At 39.8% G+C, this 24,967-nt stretch overlaps 1 protein-coding gene across 1 annotated transcript in view; it reads left to right on the top strand.

The window, feature by feature from the left end:
- The window catches only part of TRPA1 (transient receptor potential cation channel subfamily A member 1), a 60,475-nt gene extending 35,788 nt beyond the window's left edge, over nucleotides 1-24,687 (top strand). Inside the window, exons 18-27 of the mRNA XM_018562331.1 lie at nucleotides 1,635-1,705; nucleotides 6,428-6,581; nucleotides 9,417-9,506; nucleotides 12,036-12,211; nucleotides 13,535-13,664; nucleotides 13,906-14,088; nucleotides 15,264-15,332; nucleotides 21,535-21,654; nucleotides 22,419-22,504; nucleotides 24,404-24,687. Coding sequence (XP_018417833.1) covers nucleotides 1,635-1,705; nucleotides 6,428-6,581; nucleotides 9,417-9,506; nucleotides 12,036-12,211; nucleotides 13,535-13,664; nucleotides 13,906-14,088; nucleotides 15,264-15,332; nucleotides 21,535-21,654; nucleotides 22,419-22,504; nucleotides 24,404-24,614 — 1,290 coding nt within the window. The 3' untranslated portion in view covers nucleotides 24,615-24,687. The remainder of the gene's footprint in view (nucleotides 1-1,634; nucleotides 1,706-6,427; nucleotides 6,582-9,416; nucleotides 9,507-12,035; nucleotides 12,212-13,534; nucleotides 13,665-13,905; nucleotides 14,089-15,263; nucleotides 15,333-21,534; nucleotides 21,655-22,418; nucleotides 22,505-24,403) is intronic.
- The last annotated feature ends 280 nt before the right edge of the window (nucleotides 24,688-24,967 follow it).

Here is a 24,967-nt window from a genome sequence, read left to right as displayed (position 1 = left end):
TTTTGCATCTCTGTTTTCTAATTATTTTTGTACAGTTTTTTTTAAAATATGTATTAACATCACCATCACTAGGGGGTTTTGGAGAAATATCAGACCCCCTGACACTCACAAAAAAAAGTAAAGTCTAACACCACAAGCTTTGATGAAAAATGTATTGCAGTACACAGGTTCACGCCATGGATGCTCTTCACTCTGACATGTTTCACCCAATAATGGGCTTAGTCATAGATAGTCACTGCTATCCTGATTACTTTACTCCATTACTTTATAAGGATATTCCTGGAAGAAAAAATGGAGGAGTTCTGACTTTAGAGGCCTTGTACTTGTTCCAAGTTAATGGTTTAGAAGAAAATGAAGCCAGGCACAGCTGGGCAACTAGAATTTAGAGGTGTCAATAATGGCAGCCTTTTCATTTCTTTTACTACAGGTTTACATTAAGAACATTGCAAGAAGCAGCAATATTAAGCAATCATCCAATCATTTGCGTTTGGGTACTTTTCTATCTAGATATAATGTTCATTATCTATTCCTGGCCTATAATAATACCAAAAGCCTCCCTGTTGCCCATTTCTGTGGCACGATCAATGCTATTAGCCATTACAAGCTTTGCAATCTGATCCAACAATGGATGCAGAATCAATACAGATACTGGGAACCAATGTGTTTCTTCTCAAAAGGGACTCCAATAGAACACATTAACAAAACCTTAGTGCACTTAACACATGCAAGCAAAGGATTTTAGCACGGGGGTGCCTTTCAGCATAGGTGGTATACATTTTGTATAATGATAAAATACAGTTTTAAAATGCAATACATTATCATTATAAAAACAACTTCCGAATATTAGTATTCTTAAAGAATAACTGCAGTTAGTGACATTGTGATACCCCTGGATATGTGTATGTCCTCACTGATCTATTAATAACGTTTATTATCTAATTAGTAATTCAATTATTTATTATTTTTTATGACTTGTATGTATTAGTTCATATGGATCATATCTTCTAATCTGCATAGAGTACTTTAGAGTTATGTAGAGTCGCTGTAGAGTTTAGATATAAATATTATAGCAGGATTTCATGTATTCTACAGTGTTTCAAAAATCTGTCAGAGCGATATAGCACTAAACTGTCACATCTGATGCTGCCATAAGTAGCTATGCGAAGGCCACGTTGTAAAACAACGGATTTCAGGCATCTACACAAAGGGGTCTATTTGTAAACAATCGCAGGGCCCTATCTGTTAACATTCTTTTTGGGTGAAATATTACAAAAATGAATGTTCAAATGTAGTTTGGTATAATACCACCTCAAGGGCACTAGGTGGTTATAGGAAATACATTTCTCTTGTGGTCATAATGTATTATTACAACACATTACATTCAAACTGTGAAAAATATATATTAAGAGCATTCATTTTTGGCATTAATCACTCAAAACGAATGTTCACAGACATTTGCAGGGTGCAGGGTCGTGGGAATTGTTTATATATAGACCCTAAAGTATGTGCAGGACTGACCTTACTTTCTCCTATCACATACAATCTTTAGCTAAATGACAGAGTTATGAAATGATGCACAGTGTAGATTTCAATTGAACTTATTTTTATTCCCCCTCCACTGTTTCACTACACAGGCCATGGTGCAACACAACCGTGTTGAACTCCTTTCCCATCCAGTTTGTAAAGAATATTTACTCATGAAATGGTATGTATAGTAAAGGTGTTATGATAATGGTTGTTTGATTAAAACAATATATAAAATGGACAGGAGAGAAACAAAAACAGTTCAGTAGGTTGTATAGATATTATATAATCTTTATTTGAAAATCAGTGTCTTGGCTTTTACATATCCCCCCTTATTCAGGGCCAAATAGTGCAAACAAAACAGTAAACAATCATCAGGACAGGTACATGAACACCCCAATGCGTAAGATATTGCATACATAAAATATAAAAGACCTAGAAAATCCCTGAAAGGGATTTGTTAATACATAAATCTAAAATGGAAAAATAATGATGATAATATAATATGGGTACTAGGCTGTGGGAGAGTGATAGGTTTTTAAAATTAGCTGGTCAAAGAGAGAGAAAAAGCGCTGCAACCAAGCTGTGTCAGTGATATTAAACCCTTGTTTCTTGTTTTTTTAATCCTCCAGAGGAGATCCACTTGTACTTGTGTAGCTGTTTTTTCCCTATTTTTTAATTTTTTTTACTTGATGTACCACGGCCCACTCCCCTCCTTTTTACAGGTGTCTCCTTTGCCTAACAGCTTGCAAAGGAGACACCCGTACATGCTCGCTCCCAGCTGGGAATTGAACTGTGCTGTGTGCGTCCATTGACACACACACAGCACTTGACAAGCCACTCCCGTGTTCCCGCCTCACAGTATCTTAATAGGCTGGTGCAACAGTCTATCACTGCCCTGCTCTCTGTAGGCTTGGGATCCCTCCTCTTTACCTGAAACTTCAGGACACTCATCTGGGAGCCAGCAGCTGTAAACATGGAGTGTAGGTAAGCGTTTGGAGGTGGGGGGACATGTAAAGGTAGCAGGGTGTTTTTTACCTTATTTCAGAGAGTGCATTAAGGTAAAAAACAAATAGCCTTTAGTGCTACTTTAAATACATGCATCATAGAGTATAAGCATTACTGGACAGACATTAGCAGGGTTATTCACAAAACTGCCAAAGGCAGCCAAGTGAATAACCCAACCGAAGTGAACCGAACGCTGTTCGGCTATTCACTTCTGCTCAGTACGGCTGATTTCAGTTGTACATCGGATAAAATCAGCCGTACATCGGCTGTCTCCGGCTGCCTTTGGTCAGCTGAACATGCTCTGCATGTTCGGCTGAGCCGAAGTGCAGAAGGAGTTCGATCGGCTGAGCCGAAGCTCCGGCAGCTCACTCACTGCCGTTCGCCCCTATTTTCATAGGGGCCGAACGGCAGTGAGTGAATAGCTGAATGCCGCTCGGCTATTCTACTCGGTACCTCCATGGTACCAAGCAGAGTAGAAAATAAGTGAAGTAAATAAAAAATAAAAAAATAAATGTTTTAAAAGTTGATAAATTGTTTTAAAATGTATGAAAATTAAATTAGTTCAAAGAAAATATCATGAAAAATAATTTTAAAAAAATGCCAGCAAAAGAAAAACAATTGGGCGGAGCTAGCAGTGACAGCTAGCTCCGCCCAACTATTTCCTATTGGGGCGCTGATCTGTCATAACAACTGGGTGGAGCCAACCGTGAGATCACGGATGGCTCCGCCCAGCTGTCATTTGCGCGGCGAACGGCCAGCCTTCGGCAGGCCATTTGCCTCGCTTAGGCTGTCACTTCGGCTCAGTCAAGCCAAAGCATATGCTGAGCCGCTTGGCCGCCTTTGGCTGCTGTACGGGCTATGGTGAATAGCCCATACAGCAGCCCTTCGGTTCGACTGAACCGAAGGGCTTTGGCGGCGGAAGAGAGCCAAAGGATCAGCCAAAGCTACGGCTGTTTCCTTCGGCTCAATAGTGAATAACCTCATAGGGTTTTACATGACTAAATTATGATCTTAGTCCAGGGAATAAGTGCAGTCTCTGGATGATGATTCTTAAGGTGGCTTAAGCCCTCTGGGAAGAAGGGAGTATTAGGCTATCAACAGAGGGAGTACTTTAATACCTACCTGTTAGTGTTGAAACTACACATTACCTAACATGCATGCTCTTGCCTGGTTTGCTTTTTTGCTTTCTGAGTCCCGTTGAAGAGATTTCCCTTCACTATCTGTCTGAATAACAAACGTTTTGTTTTTAGATACAGTTGTGTTTAAACGTTTGAATATCATGGAGAATTGGTAATATATGTAAAATTTTTAAAGAAAACATGAGTGAGCAGGCAAAAAATATTTCTTTTATTTCTTGAGGGATTTATATTCAACTGTAGGTCATAACAGAATGGTGCAATCATAAAACAAAACATGGCAACAAATAAAAAAAATAAAATGACCCCTGTTAAAAAGTCTGCATATCTTTAGTTCTTAATACTTTGTATTGCCCCCTTGAGCATCAATGACAGCGTGCAGTCTTTTGTAATAGTTGTCTATAGTGGTATAGCTGCCAATTTGTCTTGGCAAAATGCCTCAAAGTCATGCAAAGTATTTGGTTGTCTTGCATGAACGGCACATTTGGGAACTCCCCAGAGAGGCTCAATGATATTAAGGTCAGGAGACTATGATGGCCACTCCACAACCTTCAACTTTTTATTTTGCAACCACTGAAGGGTCAACTTGGCCTTGTGCTTAGGGTCAGTGTTCGGCTGGAAAGTCCAAGAGCGTCCCATATGCAGCTTTCATGCAGAAGAATGCAAATTGTCTGCCAGTATTTTTTGATTCATCTTGGCATCACTTTTCACAAGATTCCCCGTGCCTTTACAGCTTACACACCCCAAAAACATTAGTGAGCCACCACCATGTTTCACAGTGGGGATGGTATTCTAGTAGCTATAGGCCTTGTTGATCCCTCTCCAAACATAGTGCTTATGGTTGTGACCATAAAGCTCTATTTTGGTCTTGTCACTCCAAATTAAAGTGTGCCAGAAGCTGTGAGTCATGTCAAGGTGTTGTCGGGCATATTGTAACCAAGCTTTTTTGTGGCATTGGTGCAGTAAAGGCTTATTTCTGGCAACTTGACCATGCAGCTCATTTTTGTTCAAGTATCGTCGTATTGTGCTTCTTGAAACAACCACACCGTCTTTTTCCAGAGCAGCCTATATTTTCCCTGAGGTTATCTGTGGGTTTTTCTTTGTATCCCAGACAATTCTTCTGGCAGTTGTGGCTGCAATCTTTCTTGGTCTACCTGACCTTGGCTTCATATCAAGAGATCCCCAAATTTTCCATGTCTTAATAAGTGATTGAACAGTACTGACTGGCATTTTCAAGGCTTTGGATATCTTTTTATATCCTTTTCCATCTTTATAAAGTTCCATTGCCTTGTTACGCAGGTCTTTTGACAGTTCTTTTCTGCTCCCCATGGCTCAGTATCTAGCCTGCCCAGTGCTCACAAGAGCTCACAAACTCATTGACTATTTATACACAGACACTAATTGCAATATAAAAAGCCACAGATGTGGGAAATGAACCTTTTAATTTAAATTTTAACCTGTGTGTGTCACCTTGTGTGCCTGCAACAAGGCCAAACATTCCAGGCTATGTAAACATTTGATCAGGGCCATTTGTGTGATTTTCTGTTATCATGATTTAATAAGGAGCGAAACAACTATATGATAATAAATGGCTTCATATGATAACCATCCTTAAACAAAAGACAGTTTTTTTTTGCATGACCAGTCATATTTTCAATATCAATGCCAAAACTTCACAATTTCTGCCAGAGTATGCAATGTATTGAGCACAACTGTATATGTTAAATAAGTGTCTCATCCAGTGTGTCTTTAAAGTATTACATGGCCTTTTGTAGTTTAGGATAGATAATACTCTTATAATACTTGCTGAAATGCCACACAAGTAACTACTTGAGTCAGCTTAGTTTCAAAAAAGTGTAATTTTGTTGGAGACTATAGTCCCATTGTAGAAAAAAGAAGATATCAATCTCTAAGCTCCTGACCAAAATTACAGGTATTGCAAGCCCACTGCTGCCTGAAATAGAGCTTTTAAGCATATCGGTTGACAGATTTCGGTTTACCCTCCTCATCATAGATCTATTGTCATGCATATTTTGTTTTCTGCTAGAATTCTTATAGCCCACAATTGGCGCTCCTCGAACATCTCATCCATGCCTGAAATTTTCTGTAAGGTCTCCTCCAATTGCCACCATGAACAGTTCCTCGCCTATACATTGAACTCACGGGCCCTATTCCACAAACGTTGGGATGCTTCAATTTTCACAATCCGCTCCTGAATTTTGAGAAAATAGTGTGACTTTTCTTACGTTACACCGTGTGCCCTTATTGGAACAAATTAACCAGTCCAATGCTCCTCCTTGCTCTCTCCCACACCCCTCACCCCCCCTCTACACTATCCTCTACCTACCCCCAACTTCCAATACAGCCTTCCCTACATTCTTCTCCTGCAACACCTCCCTATTTCTAAACTTTCTCTGAACCTGGCACAGAGTGCCCGATATAGATTGTATAATCCTCCTTAGATCTTGTCTGACCCCCCTGATCTCCAAGCACTTGAAATCGTATTACTTTTATGACTATGATGTCGAGGATTGTATATACCCTGAACAGCAGTACTGAATATACCTCTGTGTCAGGATACTTGACAGTGTTGCAATTGATGTCAAATGTCATTGTTATGGTTTGTGCTGTATATTTCCTACCCCTTACTGAAAATAAAAATCTAAAGTTTTAAAGTAAAAAAAAGAAGATACATTGTGGAATTTATGTGTTTAATTTGTATCATAGCTCAGCTCTTATTTTTACTTTTTGTGTTTTAGGAGGGCTTATGGATTTAAGGCGCATCTGCTTAATCTTGGAATCTACTCAATGGGACTTATTCCTCTTACTTTGCTGATAATGTTCGCCACGGTACCTGAGGGCCATTCAAACAATTCGACTTCAAATTCATATCCTGAACCATTACAACTCCAGGTACTTCAGGGCATTAAACCAATAATATAAATGGAATAGATTGTTTAGCTGGGGCCTTACACTACATAGTTGTTTTTTTACATCAACTGCAGTTCATTTTCATACTTTTCAAATATCTAGACTTTCTTCTAGATACCAAACATCATGTTATGAAAGCAAACCTGACACTAGACATCCAAGTTGAATTTATGTAGAAAGAACAAAATACTTTCTTGAAACTTATAATAAGCAACTACATACAGATACAGCATTTAATATACATTATTGAAAACTCTGGGGGAAAATGTTATTAACCCTTGCAGTGGGGCTGCCCTCACACTGCAAGGGTTAGCTACATGTTTGTGTCTAGGTGCTAAAAAAAAGTTATACTCACCCGATCATCCAAGCTGGCTTGTTCTTAGACTGGTCCCTAAAGCCTCTCTCTCCCTCCTCCTCCCGTCGGCCATGTAAACAGCCAGTACCAGCTGTTACATACAAGCGTTGGGCTGGCTCTAAAGCTGGCCGATTGCTTGTATTACACTGTACAGTGCCTCCCCTCTGCTGCCGCACTCCCCACTCCCTCCACCACCCCTGCTGGTTATCCCGGGCTCCGCTGTGCCCCCTGCGGGCCCTGGACCTGCACAGCGGCTGCCTATAATGAGAAGGAGGAGAGATCAGCATTCCCCCACCGCTGATCTCTCCCCCTCTCTTTCTAAAGGTGGAAGCGATGTGTATTACCTAACTTCTGCCTTTAGCTGTCATTTCCCTGGCTGCTATAACCAGAGAAGAAGCTGGTGAAGCAGATCTCTGCTTCATCAGCTTCTTTGGGGGTCCCAAAGTGACATTAGGGGTTTTAGAGCCCGCTGATGTCTCCATAAAGAGGACCTGTCATTGTATATTGGCTATCACATAGGGGGCTTGTTAGCCCCCTATGTGATAGCTATAAAATTTATTGTAAAAAAATAAAATGAATGTCACATATAAAAATAATCAAAGTCATATATTAAAAAATAAAAAACACCCCAAAAAAATGTAAGTCTCCCGCCCCCGCATGCACGCACATATAAAAGAAAATATGCGTCGGGTGTGTCTAGGTGTGAAAACAACGATTACGCCACACATGTTACATATTGCCAGAACGTCGGAGTGAGAGCAGTAATTGTAGGGCCATTGATCACTGATAACACTAAACTGATGAGCAGTAAAAGCTTTTAAAGTGTTGCCTATGGCCAATTTAGGTATGGTAGTTTTTCACAATTTCAAAGCTTGACATGTTTGGTGTCTATGTACCCGAAGTGACCCAAGCTTTTATATTTTACCAAAAAATTGGCTAATAATAAATGTTTAATAACATAACTTTTTTTTCAAATCTTATGGTACCTTTTTCATTATATAGTAAAAAATAAAAACCCCAGTCGTGATTAAATACCAACAAAAGAAAGCACTATGTCTCCCCAAAAAATGGTATAAAATTAATGTCAGTACATCGTTGCATGACGGAATAAATGTCAGTCAAAGTACCGCAGTGCTAAATACTGAACAATTGCCTGGACAGGAAGGGCGTTGAACACCCCGGTCAGCAAGTGGTTAAATAGTACTTTGATGCCTAGTTATCCTAACATTTCTTTTTTATTAACTCTGCTAAGCACAGAAATAATGACAAGGAGACTAAATTTTAACTTATTTATAAAATATTTTACAGGGCCCTTTACCCTACAAAAACCTATGATCAGTTGTTTTGGGGAGAATAATACGAAAAAAAGTATTGTTCTTAATATAACATTTTTCCAAGTTAAAATGTAGTGTAGTGTTACAATACATTATTGCCACTAGGTAGAGCTGAGGAGCATAGAAAATAAATACTCCTGTCTGATTTTTAATGCTGTCTTTGTCCTTGTTGTAGATTCTTCCCTTACTTCCTGTCTGGTGATACTCTTGTCAGCATTACAGGAAGTGAGAGTAATTCTATCTAACAGATCCCCGGATAGTGGAGGAAATTCAACAGAAGTTGCAGTACTTCTCCACTCTAAGTTTTTGGTTTAGCATGCACTTGAACTAATGCAAAGGCATTGGTAGTGTAATGGCTCACCTGTTATATTTTTCACTTATGTCACTACTGATCTGCCAGCGCCATTTTAAAGCAAAAGCTACAGCAACCTCCAACACCTACTGCCACGGCTGAATTTCTGAGCAATTCTGACAGGCAAATCTTTGGCTTTTCCTGATAATATAGCAAGTACGCACGTACATATTCCTGCTGAGCACACCAGCCATTATCTGTACTTGCTGTTGTCATGGATCCTCTACCATTGGAATGAAAGGAATACACCTGAGTTATAAAAGGTTAGTTTGTCACACCTCCATCTCCGTCACGCTTGTCATTATCTGAATGTACATGCGGTTGGGAAAAATGGCTATTCAACCCACCCGAAGGCTTGAATACTTGCACCAGCAAAAGAGCCACCAAAGAAGTCGTCACTTTTGTTAGCTTAGTAAAAAAGATGAAAATATGTTTATTCTGAGCACCTAATCATGTAACAGAAATTAGGAAAAATTAAATCAGGATTTATTTTTTTTGCACATAATTGAAACAGATTCAGATTTACCTTATTTACTACACAAAAATTTACTTGATGGGTGAACAGTGTTTACTCCTTGTAAATCAGCCCCAGTACAGCAAACAATGGCAAAAAGCAGTGGAAGTGGTTCCCCCTTTCTGTTTACCACATGGAGGAGCCCCAGTAAAATAATGGCATTCAATCTATCATGGGATTCCACATGATTTCTGAAGTCATTAATCTTTGTAGAAGTTGTGCTGTGGGATATAATTGCCAGTGTATATGTGCTTTTTTGCAGGATTCTTATTTCACCCGCACATGTATGGCCCTTGTAATGATGATGAGTATTTTGGGGATGTTAAAGGAGATCGTGCAGATGGGCCAGCATGTAAGTCAATGTGTTAGAAGCAAAACATGTAAGGAAAGCCAAAATATATCTATGTTTTGGTACAGCCAGAGGTAAAATGTATTTTCTATGTTTAGATCGAGTATAGAATTGCTATTTCGCTTGGCAGATTTTTATTGCTGTTTGTATCTCCATAGAGTAGGTTTCTGTTTTCTTCCAATTCTGTCAAACACTCATCACCTAGAGAGGAAGTGAAGGTAGATCTTTCCAGTGGAGTCACAGACAACAATGGAAACCTGGCATGTATTCCCCATCCCCAATGTATCCAAACTAAAGAAAAATTATTCTCCATCCAAAACAAAATAGTTTTACCCATAGCTGTGGTGAGTTGGTTGCTTTATGTGAGCAAAGGAAAAGATTCATATCCCTTTGCATAGCACTATAACAAGGTGTGCTGGTGAGGATTGTTATTTTCCTATGATTGTATAATGGAAACATCCACCAATTCACTACAGCAACCTGCATGAAGTGTGGGCAAACCTGTAAAGTGTACAATGGATACAATGTCAGATATAGAACCTGACTGGGGTTTTAATTATTCCTGCTCTATCCAAATATTTAAAAAAATATATAAACTGATAACAGTATGTTGTGGTAGTTTTAAAGCGTATCAAGATTCTAAAGCAAAAATATAACATATTGCAGCTTACCAATCCTTAAATGTGGTGGCTGTACTAGTTTCCTTTTTTCCCCCTTAATTTTCACCTGGTGATCCAGCCAGTAAGTCTGTTATTTTACAACTTCATTTAGCTGACCAAGCTGTCCAGAAAAAAAGGGCAGATAGAGGGTTGAATCAAACCATTTTACACTGACAGGGGTGTTTACAATGGTCAGCTTTTATTAATTTATGTAAAAGTAAAACCTTTATCCCAAATGGAAAAAAAAAGAAAAAAAATTTTGTTGTAACTGCTTATAAAGTGTGAACTGGAGTTCAGATTTAATATGTTAGTCAAGTCAATTTCAATTTGCTAGTCCATCTAACACTACCCTCCCCACAGTGTGACAATGCTGCTGTCCAATGGCGGCTCCTTTGCTCCTCCATAACCGTGAAGCCATTCTAACGCAGGAAGCGTGTTAACGGCTGGATCACCAGGTGAAAATAAAGTAAAAAGAAAACTAATGCAGGAATAGTAATTTGCAATATATTCGATATTTGTTTTTGGGTTTAGATACGCTTTAATGTAGGGACTACTTACTTTCTCTGCTCCAGCAACATGTCTCCTAGTAGGTTTTTCCCTGGGTGTAACAGCCATGCCAATCAGGTGGGTCTGCATCACATGACCAAAGTTTTAAAGCGCCAGCATACTCCATGGGCAAACGCTCATGTAATGTTTGTTCATGTGATGTCAAGCTTACCTAGCCTCTGCTGGGCTCCTTTTGCTGCCGCCTGGTCCATGATGCCCATAGCTGCTACTCCAATTAAGTCCCTCCAGTCACTGCTGACAGCTGATGCTATTCCTAGTATGCACTGCCTGTTGCTCCTTACTGCTGGTGCTACTCCTGATATGCTCTGTCAGCCACCGCTGGGCGCTAGTACCATTCATGGTAAGCTCCACCTGTTGCTCTTGCTTGCTGGCAGTATTCTTGATATGCTCCACCTGTTACTTCTGCCCCCTGATGCTACTCCTGGTATGTTCCATTTGTCGCACCTGCTTACTGCCGCTGCTCCTGCTATGCTCTGTCTTGTTCCTATTTACTGGCATAGTTCCAGATAAACTCCAGCATCTCTACTGCCTGCTGGCATAATTTTTAGAATGCTTCATTGTTGCAAACTCTGCTCCTCCAGGCCCTCACTATTAGGTCCAGCAACTCCAGGTATAATCTGTTTGCTAGACTTTGCTCCATTTAATCCTTGCAACAGGGCGGCACAGCACTTCAAAGCATCTCTCTTCACTACTCTCGCCAGCTCCTCAGCTTCCTCACTAGTCACCTGGCTGTTTCTGCCTGTGGTCCTATGGCATCTTTCAGCTATGTATGCCAGCAACAGGGAAAGCGACCTGGAGGCAGGTCACAGCTGAGTTCAAACCCCTATGAGAGGGTCCCTGGTGAATACTGGCAATTACTTAGACTCCGCTCCTTTTTAAACCCAGTTGTAGTCATGATAGAGTACAGCCTTTTCTACTTCACTTGGTTCATGATAGGTAGGATCAACAGGTATTTTTTCACAGATATGACAAAAGCCTTTTACTGGTATGTTTAACAGTTCAAAAGCTGTTTCTTATTAGGGTTTACACACACTTTTACTACTCTTAGTGCTCTGGGAACCTAGCAATTATGGTATATAAAATGGTATAGGTATGGAAAATATGTGGTTTTCAATGATTATTGTCTAAGCCTACCCCCAATTCCTGCCTGTCTCATAATTCTATGATAAGGATTGTGGTAGCTTCTGTGGAATATGAGTAAAGGTATGGTCTTTCAGATGTTTAGGGCTTCCTGCGGCATGCACGAAATTAGGTAAATCTATAATACATAAATGCTAACTAAGGTCATATTTGTACTTGTGATTAGAAACTCGGCTATCTAATGGACGGCAGTAATATTGTAGACTGGACAATCCATATATCAAGCATCATGTTTGTGTCATCTATATATACGATGCCTCTCTCTGTATCATTCTGGCAATGGCAAGCTGGAGCAGTTGCAGTATTTGCATCTTGGGTCAACTTTTTAATTTATCTGCAAAGGTAAAAATATATCCGAACATCAAATGTAATTCCTTTGATTTAAGTATGAACATATTACCATATACAGACATATGAACACTTGAATATAGTGGCACAAGTAGCACATGCCAGCTAAGGATCAGTTGAAGGATCTTTTACTTCACATACACATTTCAACCTTTACCTGCTCTAGCTGGGTTGGATGACAAGCATACTATTTATTAGACATGTGCAATTCGTTTCGTTCCGAATCGAAATTCTGACGAATTTTCGGAAATTCGGACATTCGGATGTATCTGAATTCCGAATTACAGATATAACGAATGCAAACGAATCCGAATTTCCATTTCCGAAATTCGTTAGCGGTAGTTCGGGGGAACGTTCGTTTCGTTCGTTAGAACAAAGTGAAATTAGAGGAGAAAAACATTTCCCCCCCCCCCCTCACATGTCACTTTGCTGCAAACGAACGAACGAATAAAAAACGAACATGAAACGAACGTTCGACCGAATTACCGCTAACGAATTTCGTCCGAATCCGAATTCCGAATCCGAATTGACTTTCACACCCGAATCCTGAAAAACAAAATAAAACAGATCCGAATCAAAACGAAACGAAACTAAACACATTTTTTGGCAGTGCACATGTCTACTATTTATACAGTAGCTACCTTAAAACATTTTAAGGCATATATCCCCTGTAACACTTGAGAGTGCATTAGAGCTTGTAACATGTGCATTTTCTTCAATAAATGGTGCAGGGAAAAAAGGCACTAACTGCAGTAACACATAGCAAACAAACATAATTCACTTTATTAAAGCAAAACCAGTATCAGATGCATTCTGATTTATTGCTCTGGGTGCTCCTATTATTTGTATAGTAATATTATTGTATTAGGGTCACATGATTTATGGTTTACTTGTTATAAACTTTATTAGTATTCTGTTACAGTACTGATTGGACCTGCACCAGAAGTGGCACTAGATAAATGTTTTGCTTAGATAGTAAATATTATCTCTATCCTGCCCTCTGTTCAGGATGCGATTTGAAGAAACAAACAAAGAATGAGTATATTTCCTTTTGTCTGCCTCCTGCCATTTGTGTATAATGACAGCATTGGAGAAGAACCTTGACAACCTTGAATTGTCAACACACATTACTGTATTGAGACAGCAAGAGGATAGATGAACTTACTCACCCCTTGTGCATTATATAAAATGGAATAACAGGGGCACATAAAGCCTGGCTCAGAAGGCCGGCAGCCATACATTAGCTATATTATGGGATAAGAAAGCACCTGTGCATTAACTGTACATAACAATGTGTATTTATTGTAATCTCTTTAGGTTTGAAACATGCGGAATCTATATTGTGATGTTTTGGGAGATTCTGAGAACATTAATACGAATTGTTGTGCTCTTCTTTTTCTTAATCTTGGCATTTGGACTGAGCTTCTTCGTACTCCTTTACCCCCAGGTTTGTAGGAATGGTATTTGTATATGTATAAATCTCTATACGCACTGTTTTAAATGTTTCCCTCTAAAGGGGTTGCTTGAGTAGCTGGTTTCCCGTAGTTGCTGGTATAGTTGGTTCTATCCTATTTTTCAAAATTACCTATATCAACTCTGCTTATAATAAACAAATAACATGAAATGTTTATTGTTTCTGATAAAATACATGATTATATAGATTGATTCTTTTTTTTCTCTGTTTTTAGACTCCATTCAGAAATCCTTTATTAGCCCTGATGCAGACATTTACCATGATGCTTGGAGATGTTAACTATCAGGATGGGTTTCTTCATCCGTTCCTTGACAACCAAATTGAGAATCCAGTTTTCACCTTTGTGCATCTAATTATATTCACACTGTTAATCCCAATCCTATTGATGAATTTGCTTGTAAGTTAGAATATTTTTCTGCGATCATAATGTGCAGTAACATAGAAGGATACCCAGTTCCAATCATTGCTCCACATCTTATTGCTGTTTAATTTGGTGAAATAAAGTTTAAAAAACTTAGATGCACTAGCTGTCAAACCAACCTATGATAACTGTATGGTTATGCTGCCATACCAGGTTATACCAGCAGGTGGCTTTGTAAGCAAAATCTGCCACTACAGCTCCTGATTTCACAAAACAAATGGACATCTCTCTAGAATGCTACATAGTGTAGTCACTAACAAATAGGAGCTTTCTTTTTTATCTCTACATTTATTTTAACTCACTTGATTCTGCAAATTCTTATTTAACCACTTCCGGACCTCAAAACATATATAAACGTTATATTTAAAAACATGTGTGTGCAGAAATTAAATAATTGTTCTATACCTAACGTAGTTAGCTCATCTTATTGAGCAGATTCTCATTAGAGCAGTATGACATTACATCGCCATATAGCATTCCCACTTTCACTACCAAATAATAACAGTCTATAATTTGGTAACTGATAAATGGTTGATCAATGTCCATCTCCCAAAATATCAATGTTTTGTTGAACTAAAATAACAGAGACTTGTAAGATACAAAAAGTTAAAGCTTGTACCTAAAATGTAAAGGGTAACTCCAACTGTCTTTCATTTTTATATTGTAAGTCATGGAAATGAAATAATGAACCTTTGCAAAAAATAAATGTTTTGCCTGTCTTATGCTTTTGCAAGACTTTGTGCCAAAATGAGTTGACATCTCTAAATTGAGTTGTCTTTATTTTTGCCCTGGAATATTGCTTTTCATTGAGTGTGAGATCTTAACAGAAGCACAACATTATACAGATCTGGGATCCTCCAGAGTCTGTAACCTGTAACAGACAGGAGATGCCATAAATACCGTTGAAAACTTTTTTTCTTTATTTTTACTGCCCTATATTACACTTTATACACTTCACACTATATTACACATCAGATTGATTTTATAGAAAGAAAAGAAATGGGGTTACCCAATAAAGGAATTATGTTTAACATATTTATGAAATCATCATATTAAAAATGTGAAAAGAAACTTATGTAACTGAACCAACTACATTCCAAAATAATCAAAGTTTTTCATGTGAATGTACAATTTCTTCATGTAAATTACAGATTGGTCTGGCTGTTGGTGATATTGCAGAGGTACAACGAAATGCAGCACTTAAAAGGATTGCAATGCAGGTAAATTCATTTCTTTGTGTAAACCTTTCCTCTGTAGAAGAGACAAAGAGCTAAAACACATCCGTTCTGTTCCCTGAAAGGGATAACCAACATGCACTTCCAAGTGCAATCTGTAACAAACATTAGATACATGCTATTACCCCATAGGTAGACATAACACCAATCTTTATGGTCAAAACCATCAGGTTGGTGTTTCAAATTTAAGCACCCCTCCAGAAAAAATGTTTAAATGAGCTTCAAAAATAGCCCCATGAGCTTCAAAAATAAAAATAGTTTTCAGGCTATCTCCTCTGTTGAGGTATGCTCGGCAGTAAGTCATTTTCTTCTCAAGATCTCCTCATTCTTCTAGGTGAAAAAATGAACACTCCTGAACAGAGCCCAGGGACTCTAGCACCTACTCCCCAAAGTCTTCAATAGAAAGTGCCAGAGTGATTCCACACCGCTGTGTTTCAAGTGGCAAAAACATGCACTCACCAACTCTCAATGGCCACCTTACTACAGATGAGCCATTATGCGCTTTATCATCAGGTCCATTTGAATAATCCCCTTCTTTTTATCCTTCAATGCCAAGAGTACTATGCACCTTCTCATCTGTGACTCTCCATATTTCCCCTCTCCTCCTAACAGTTGTTTGCCATCAGAGCTTAGAAAAACATAATATGCTTTGGTTGCAATGTCAATACTCATGTGGGAACACTCACATCAGCTACAATCTATGAAACGGTTTCATGCCTGGTGGCTGTGCCCCAAATTACACCCATTTGTTTTAACAAACTTTGCATTAATCTTCAGAATTACAGGGATAAGGCTCCTTAGAGACTCTCTTAATTTTTGCTAAACAAATCGACATTTCTAAAAAGAAAGCTAAATTTATAACTTTTCTATTTCTAGCAGCCAAAATGTTGATAGCTAGGTCCTGGAAATCCCTTATGATATGTTTTGACCTTTTTAAATCCAATGTATCCAGGATGATGACCTATGAAAAACTCTCTAGCATACTACAAGATAAACAAGAAAACTTTCTAGCAGCCTGGGGTCCTATGTTGGCATGTCCAGTTCTCCAGAGGTTCCTGTGCAGGGAGGGGGGTCAAGCTTTCCGGACCAATTTTCTTAATCTGTTCCTTTTTCTCTTTCCTTTCTTCTGCATCCCCTCTTTCTGTTCTATCTTTGTTGTGGTGTAACCTTCGGTGAATACCTATTGCTACAAGGCTTCCTTTTTATCACCTTGTTATTCTAGATTGTTGATACAATTGTTCTGTATGTCCCGTGTTTTACATCTGTTCCGTATCACCAATTGTTATTCTTGCTTCAATTGAGGTCATTTCTATTTTATTTATTTCTGTATTTTGCATTCAACATGCATGCCCTGTGTTATGATGTATGCACCACTTATATTATGTATTTTTTGTTTGGAAAAATAAAATTCTTTGAAAGTTAAAAAAAAAAGATGCACAGGGGGAAAAAAAATCATATAATATGTCAATCCAAAAGGGGGGTGGGAGGTAGTGGTTGGGATTAGAACCTGGAGTTGGGTTTTGAAGATTACACTTTACTTGAATCAAGAAGCAAATATCAACTTTACCAAACACATGATTCATTTTGGATTATAAAGTACCCTTTTGCTTGACTTAACACAATTGTTTTTCTTAAGCTTCTCTTGTGAACAAAAGCAGGATCGGCAAGGTTCAACATTTTGCAGCATTACTGAGCAAGAAATAGAGCATGTGTTGTCTTTCATGTACATATATAATTACTAGTTATATAGAGAACCAAGGTTTATATTAAATCATATTATATAAACCATCTTAGCTACTAAACTAAAAAATAATATTACTAGACCACCTTAAAATGTATTTCTACTTTTGCAGTCAAATTTGAGAAAACCTCCCTATATGTTTGCTATATGCTTCTATTCACACAGCATACCGAAAAATTATATTTCTTACCTTTTAAGATGTTTTGTTGCAACAGGCAAAATGGCTGAATCCAAGTTTTTCTCAGCACTTTTACAGTGATCTGTCCTTATAGAAAGACATTGGATTGAAATTTGCTGATTTGTGTTTCTGCCATTAACTTTATTAACATTTGAATGAAAAAGCCATCATTTACCCTCTCACAGCCCCTCATAACATTACAAAGAAGGAGAAGCAAATAGAGATTTTAATCCTTTAGAGACTGTACCCTAAGTGAAAGCAATTTAAAATGTAAGAAGCATTTTCAATCTTTTTTTAGCTTATGCTATGTGAATGGGAACATGTAACAAATATAAAATGGGAGTTATCCCAATTTGGCTGCAACATGTTGTACACCCTCAAATGTAGTATCTGCAGTGCAGTGCTGTACCTTCTTAATTAACCCTCTTATTCAATATAATAAATATCTACAGTGGTGGCATCTATGAGCAGAGTAGAATTACAAGTTTGAGCACTGTGTTTAATGTACAATTATAGTGCAGTTAGCTGGTACGTGCTTTTAATCTTTTTAATAAGGTAGTTTTATTAAAATGGAAATCACATTGGGATTTCTTTATATCTGTTTATATTCACTAAACCTGAAGAATTATAATTGGTGGTGGACCATTGATTAATTAACCCTTATGTGGTTCAATCTCTGTGTGAACTTATTAGGTCCACCAAAGAAAGTGAGGCATTGTCCAGTATGGGTGAAGCTGTATCAAGCACTTAAAGCGATACTGCAATCTCCTATCCCTTACAGGCACGGAAGGTGCCATTTTAACATGTATTTGGAATGCAGTTGCCATGGATCTACACACGTGATTAGCTATGACAACAACCATTTGAGGGATTGAAAGTTTGGTTGAGAGCTAAAATAAGCGCACTGTCAACATTGACACTTGACATCCCTTAAAAGTAACTGTTTTGGGAGATGGTTAAATTGGTGGGTCAAGTTCCTCTAGAGCTAAGGTGATTTGAGGATTTGCAGGAAGAAACACTTTGCACAAGCATGAGAAGTGTGGCTTTGGACTATATAGGGTTACTTGCATTGTATTCCCACAATTTATATATTTAATTATTGTATATGTGTATTTGTATTGTGCACTAGTGGTGGTTGGGAGTATTTATTTTTTTCATAAGAATTGATACATTTTATTTTTTTTAAAGAAGAAAACGTAACCCTTGCGCTGGGGCTACCCCATGCACTGCAAGGGTTAAGTGCTTATTTTCAATAACAAATATATACTCACCTGCTGATGCTTGGGACCACTTGGCTGCTAGACCGGTCCCTGCAGCTTCTCTCCCCCTTTGCTCCGGCGGTTTAGGGACCCGTGAATCATCACGTCCAATACATTGTATTGGACAGGGCCGTAGATAAAAAAATTTCCTGGGGGGGGTTCAGCTTTCTAAAATGATAAGATTTTATCTAGCAGACACACCAAGGTTTGAAAAAATATATACCAGCCATATCATTCCTAAACCTATCCTTTAAACCAATCCTTGACCCTGAGCAATACCGATTTAGTTGTTTGACACCATATGGATAAAAACCATGTTTTAAAGAGACTTAAAATTGGTAGCTACCAATTCACACGAACAGCTTAGTATACTGTATACTTATTGGGATTTTTTTACCAAAAACATGTAGCAGAATACATTTTGGCCTAACTTGAGGAAGAAATTTGATTTTATTTGATATTTTGTATAGCAAAAAGTAGAAAATACCACAATTTTTGGTCTTTTTTCATTTATATAAAAAAATCAAATAAATTTAAAAAACCCAGCGGGTTCTAAATAGTACCAAAAGAAAGCTGTATTTGTGTAAAAAATTAGGCCCCCGGCGGCAGGTCTTTCATTAGCGCCACCCTCCCCCAACAAATCAATCCATAGTTCAATGCTCTAGACAAACTGTTCCCTTACCTATGTTTTCCCCTCCTGATCCACCTTCAAATCACCTCATTCTCCAGTGCTGCTTTGTTAATTTAGGAGCCATTTCTGGGATTGCTTCAATTTTCCCGGCAATGCCCCTTCTAATATGTCATGGAGGAAAGACTTGAGTGATTTCAAGCCTACACTCCATGGTGGTTCAGGAGGGGTGCTGCCGCACCAAAAGAAGGGACCACAGAAGCGGGTATAAAGCCACTGATCCACCATGGAGGCCCACCACATAGCAATACATTATACAGCAATGCAGAATACCACTAGCTATAGAGGACTACAAATCCCAGCCATACATTATATAACAATGCAGAATAATATGACGCTACATACTCTGTGTTGCTCTAGGGTGGTGGCCTGATGTCTCCAGGGCCTCAGGAGGGCTGTGCAGGGTCTCAGGATGGCTGTGTGGAGTCCCAGGATGGCTGTGTGGAGTCTCAGGTGGGCTGTGGAGGTCTCAAGTGGGCTGTAGGGATCTCAGGTTGACTGTGCGGAGTTTCAGGTGGACTGGGGGGTCTAAGGTAGCCTGTGGGGTCTCAGGTAGGCTGTGTGGAGTCTCAGGTGGGCTGTGGGGGTCTCAGGTGCCTAGTGGGGTCTCAAGTTGGGCTCTGCAGATTATTATTATTATTAATAATGTTTTTGTTTTTATTTTTTAAAATCTTTTTATCATCTTATTTATTTTAATTTCTTTATTTTTTTACTTTTTTTTCACTTAACTTTATTGCCATCACACAGGGGTTAACAAGCTCCAGCGTGATAGCATTCGAAGGTGGCAGGTTCTATTTATGAGCCTGCCCTCCAGTACAGACTCTGGACTCTGGAGTTAGATTGCACTGGACACGGGACTTAGAAACGCACTAGACTCTGGACTTAGAACGCAACTTACTCTGGACTTAGAACGCAACTGACTCTGGACTTAGGAATGCAATTGACTAGGGACTTAGGAACGCACTAGACTCGGAACTCAGGCCTGGTGCAGACCTACGCGATCCTGGAACGTGCGTCTTGGGATCACGCGATCCTGCACAACGCAGGCCGTGATTGCCGTGCGGCCCCATTGATTTCAATGGGGTGACATCTGATCGGCAATTGCAGAAAAAAAGGTACATGTACCTTTTTTTGCGATACACGAAGCACGGCTGTTTCAGCATGTTCAGAAGCACAGGCTCAATCGCGAGGGGAAACCACGTGATCCGCCCCGTACAACCAGGGTACCATTAGAAAATAATGGCACCCACAGTGCGATCGGTGCACACCTAGGCGACTCCTGATCGCGCGGCAATCCGCGTGGAATCGTGCATGATTGCCGCATGGTGAGGTTTCACCTAGGTGTGCACCTGCCCTTAGGAACACACTAGACTCGGGACATAGGAAAGCACTAGACTCTGGACTTTGCAACACAGTGAACTTAGGACTAAAAACAGAAGTATACTCACAGATAATACAAGCCTCCCTCCCCAGGCCCTACTACCTGATTGCCCGCTCTGTCTCCATGTAGCCTCATGATTCTGGTCACTGGAAGGATACCCTGTCTCCTGCAGAGCCCACACTGTGGCATGTACTGAACATCCAGGGCCAGGCAGTTACATGTACATCTGAAGGGATGCCCGGGGATGTCCTGTTTGATAAATATGAAATATATTCCGCTCTCCTCCAGCCGCCACCGATGTTTTATCAAACAGGACATCCCCGGCATCCCTTTAGACAGCCATGCCCGTCTGTGGATGTTCTTCAGACCAGCGCCCAGGAGCATGTGACCACCTCTACCCCCCTTGCTACGCCACTGCCAGGACACTCTGGGGGGAGGGGGGTTGAACCCCTGCTCCCCCCTTATCCCCCCCTGGTTTTGGATGTGAGGATATTGAGGGACATTCCCTCACTGGAGTGGAGGGGAAGAGAGGCTACAGGGACCAGTCTAGCAGCCAGGCAAATCCGAGGATCAGGTGAGTATATTTTCTGTATTTTTGCACCTAGATGAAAACGAGCACTTAACCCTTGCACTCCAAGGGTAGCCCCACTGCAAGGGTTAGGTTTTCTTCTGCCTGAAGTTTTTCTTTCAAGTAGATATTTATTATATCTTATAAGAGGGTTAAGAGGGTATAGCACTGCACTAAACAAAGCATTTTCTAAGGTTTATAATAAGTAAACACACAATGGTTAATGAGTGTCAAATAATATTAGGATAACAAGGCTACAATTCCTCTTTTAATGAATATATAAATGTATATATCTTTTTTTTTTCTCTGTGGCATTTTAACGTGCGTGTTTTTGAATTTGTTATACTATTATTGATTGATTTATTTACATAGGTAAGCCTGCACACAAACCTAGAGAAAAAGTTGCCATATTGGTTCCTAAAGAGGGTGGATATAGTCAATTGCATTGTGCACCCCAATTGTCCAAGAATCTGGGGACATGCTATCAATTCTGTAAGTAATCCAAAGTTTAGTTTAGCATTCTGATGTTGTGGAAAGGACAAGCTAACAATGGATGCATTCTAGAGTATTAAACGCTTCAGATCCTGCACCAGTATATGTCTTGTGAACCAGAGCAACCAGATACATTACTGCTGTGGGCCTGTTTATTTGAATATAACGTTGTCAGTACTGAACCGCTTGAGTCCCCAGTGCTTCTTCCCCCCTAAATTCTTCTTGAGTTCCAGATCAAAGGCTAACCTTCTTTTTTTATTTCCATTTTTTTTTTGGACGCTTTAAAAAGTGCAGAATAAAAGAAAAAATGCCTTTTTTTTTTATTTGTAATTTATGGTTTGTATCAGAAACTTAAAGGAGAACTATGAGGTGAGTGATTTTTACTCAACCTCATAGTTTGAGCTGACGCGGGAAAATGAAACTGTCACACGCCGACTCAATAGATCGGGAAGTGAGCAAACACATACCGCCTTAGCTGTAGCTCACGGTATACTGAGCATTGGGTCACGGGAGGACACTAGTTTGTGTCCTCCCGTGACCCTTAGGAGAACTATGGGAAAAAACACTGACCCCATAGTTCTCCTTTCATTTTGTGTCATTATAAACGGGACAAATTATATAATAAAATGTGCATATGTTTTTTCTCCACAGCATCAATTGTTTTAAGACTAACACTGGTCAAAGTTGGATAAAACTCTTTTTATATAGCTAGGCATAAATATATATAAATGCCGAATTCCTTTCTTCCTCAGGTTTTGCTGAAGTTTTTCATTCAGTGCGAAGGCTTTAAAGTTGAAACGTCTGGAAATGATGCAACGATGGAACTGGAGCTCTGGAAACAAAAAAACAGGTTAGCATATGCAGTAGTTTATAAAGAACAATCACTGAACTTTGGCAACTGCAGCTATAGAGCATAGGGCAGAAATGAATTCAGTCTATGGGATGGGTGTGCGAAGTGTGGTATTGAGTCAATATTATATTTTGTACTGTATAACTTTGTTTTTTCTAAATCCCTTAGGCTTCATAACAGAGCAATGCACTTTTTGTTTAATCTTGAGTCAGCATTCCACCAGTACTAATCTCCTCCTCTGGTCCTAATATCTACCCCAATCACACAGCAGCTGTACCTGACCCTGTAGACATGTGTTAACAGTAATCTAATGCTGATCATGTATTACCGCACTGCTTCCACATCATATATACATAGCATGTAGCAGGAGGGTGGAGGTGAGATTATTGCTGTTTGCTTCTCTTAAAGGGTGTTGAACTGCAACTCCCATAAGTGTCCTTGATCTTCGCTCAAAACCTGAACTGAGGTTAGATACTAGCAGAAAGTATTGGAATCGTCATTTATTTATTTAAGTGGAACTGAGGAGGAGTGGGCCCAGAGGCTTAACTAGAACCTTCAGGGCCCCGGTGCAAGAAACCATGAAGGGCCCCCCAACCCGGCACCGTGTGGTTAACAGGAAGGCTACCGAGGTCCCCAGCAAGCGCGGAACTCAGGCAGCCACTTGTTTAAAATGTTAGCGCCGGTGTTCTGTCGAGAACGCAGATACAGTATCTGCGCTTGCTGGGGACTAAAGATGGGATTAATGAGGAAACCGGCATTTATTTACAAAATATTAGTTTGTAATGGTTAATTGTGACCGTTAATAATATACCGTCCATGGCAGTAAATGATGGATGGAATATTATTAACGGTCACAATTAACGATTTAAACAAAATACATTGTCAATAAATCCCTGTTTCCTCGACCATACCGGTCTGTGCGCAAGCGCAGATGCTGAGGTTGGCAAATTCGACTACATCAGCGTTCTCCACAGAACACCAGTATCTGCGTTTAGTATCAGGGCATTTTCATGAGTATGAGTACTCGTGAAAATGCCCAGTATAGGCACTCCCGCGCCCCTGCTGCCCCCCCGGTTGTTACGCCACTGCCCCACCCCCCACTTCCCCCCGCCCCCCTTCCTGGTCCAGACTTACCTTACCTCTCCTGCAGCACCTTCTTCCGCGTCTTGGCGGCCAGGGGGCGGGGCTAAGTGGAGTGGGTCCTCTCTCACACAGCTGAATGTGCTGCCTGGCGGTGCCTGCACCACATTCTGCTGGACAAATGACAGCCTCTCCAGCCCCGCCGCACAGCCGCCCATACATGCTGCAGGTGGCGCAGCGGCACTATCTCGGGGGGGCCTCTTCTTCCTCGCTGGACCCCCCCCCCCCAAACAGGCGGAACGCCAGGGCATGGTTGCAAATGAAACCACTGCGACCCTGGTAGTTCCACCAGTGAGTGGGCCTGTGGCACTGCTTTTCATAATGTGTAAGTATGCACATACCACTTGGTTTCCTCTCCTCTAGGGAAGACAGCTTTGCACTCACTGTTGTCACTCCACAGCCACCTGTGCCTTTTTGCTGATGCTTCTTCTGTACCCACTGCTTTCCTCGTTTGGCCAAACGGTGGCCAGTGATGACGCATATTTTGTACATTATCAGGACGCTAGTCTCTTCTGTTCATCATATTACAGATGCTAAGAGTGTACACTGCACAGTGCATCCTCACAAGGCAGTATGTTTTAAAAAAAATCCTTAATTAATAATGAATCCTTTAATACAGAAAGGAGTTTCGTATTATCATTAAAGAAAACATTGGAATATTTTAAGCCTGATATGCTTATGTTTTTAACCCTATGTCAAATTAACCAATCACTGATTCAAAAGCCATAGCTAAATGTATGTGCATCTGTCCTAACACAGGATGAAGGATCTGTACACCATTATGCAGAAACAGCATGAACTGATCAAACTGATCATTCAGAAAATGGAGATTGTGTCAGAAGCAGAAGATGATGATAGTCAAGATTTATTTCAGCATAACAATACAAAGAAACAGAGGATGATGCCTGAGCGCAAAGAGAGCAAGTGGGATTGTGTGATGAAAGCTGTAAAGTGCAAAAAAGTCGATTAGGGCGTGATGCTGGCTCTGTGCATGATAGGGGTTCACCATGTTCGATCATGACGAGTAGAAGATCTAGTTGGATTCTCAGTCTACCATTCTATTTTGATGAGAATTAAACATGTTTGTAAGATGGAAATGGACCTCATGCATGAGAACCAGTTAAGCATATACTGTATGTGTTGCTTCCCGATATTTTTCAACCTCCATTACTGCAAATGGGAGCAACTTTCCCCACTCCAGTCTTAACATATTCTTGTAATATCTAGGGATGAGGTACAGGTTCACAAATACGTTTAACGAATAGATAACCCAGGTCCCTTTCTTTCTTTTTTTTCAGCATGTAGTTTTTATTAACATATGAA

The sequence above is a fragment of the Nanorana parkeri genome, unplaced genomic scaffold (genome assembly GCF_000935625.1).
Source record: "Nanorana parkeri isolate BGI_ZX_2015 unplaced genomic scaffold, ASM93562v1 scaffold572, whole genome shotgun sequence".
Taxonomy (NCBI): Eukaryota; Metazoa; Chordata; class Amphibia; order Anura; family Dicroglossidae; genus Nanorana; species Nanorana parkeri.
Note: the sequence above shows the minus strand (reverse complement) of the source record. Positions and strands in the feature narration are given on the sequence as shown.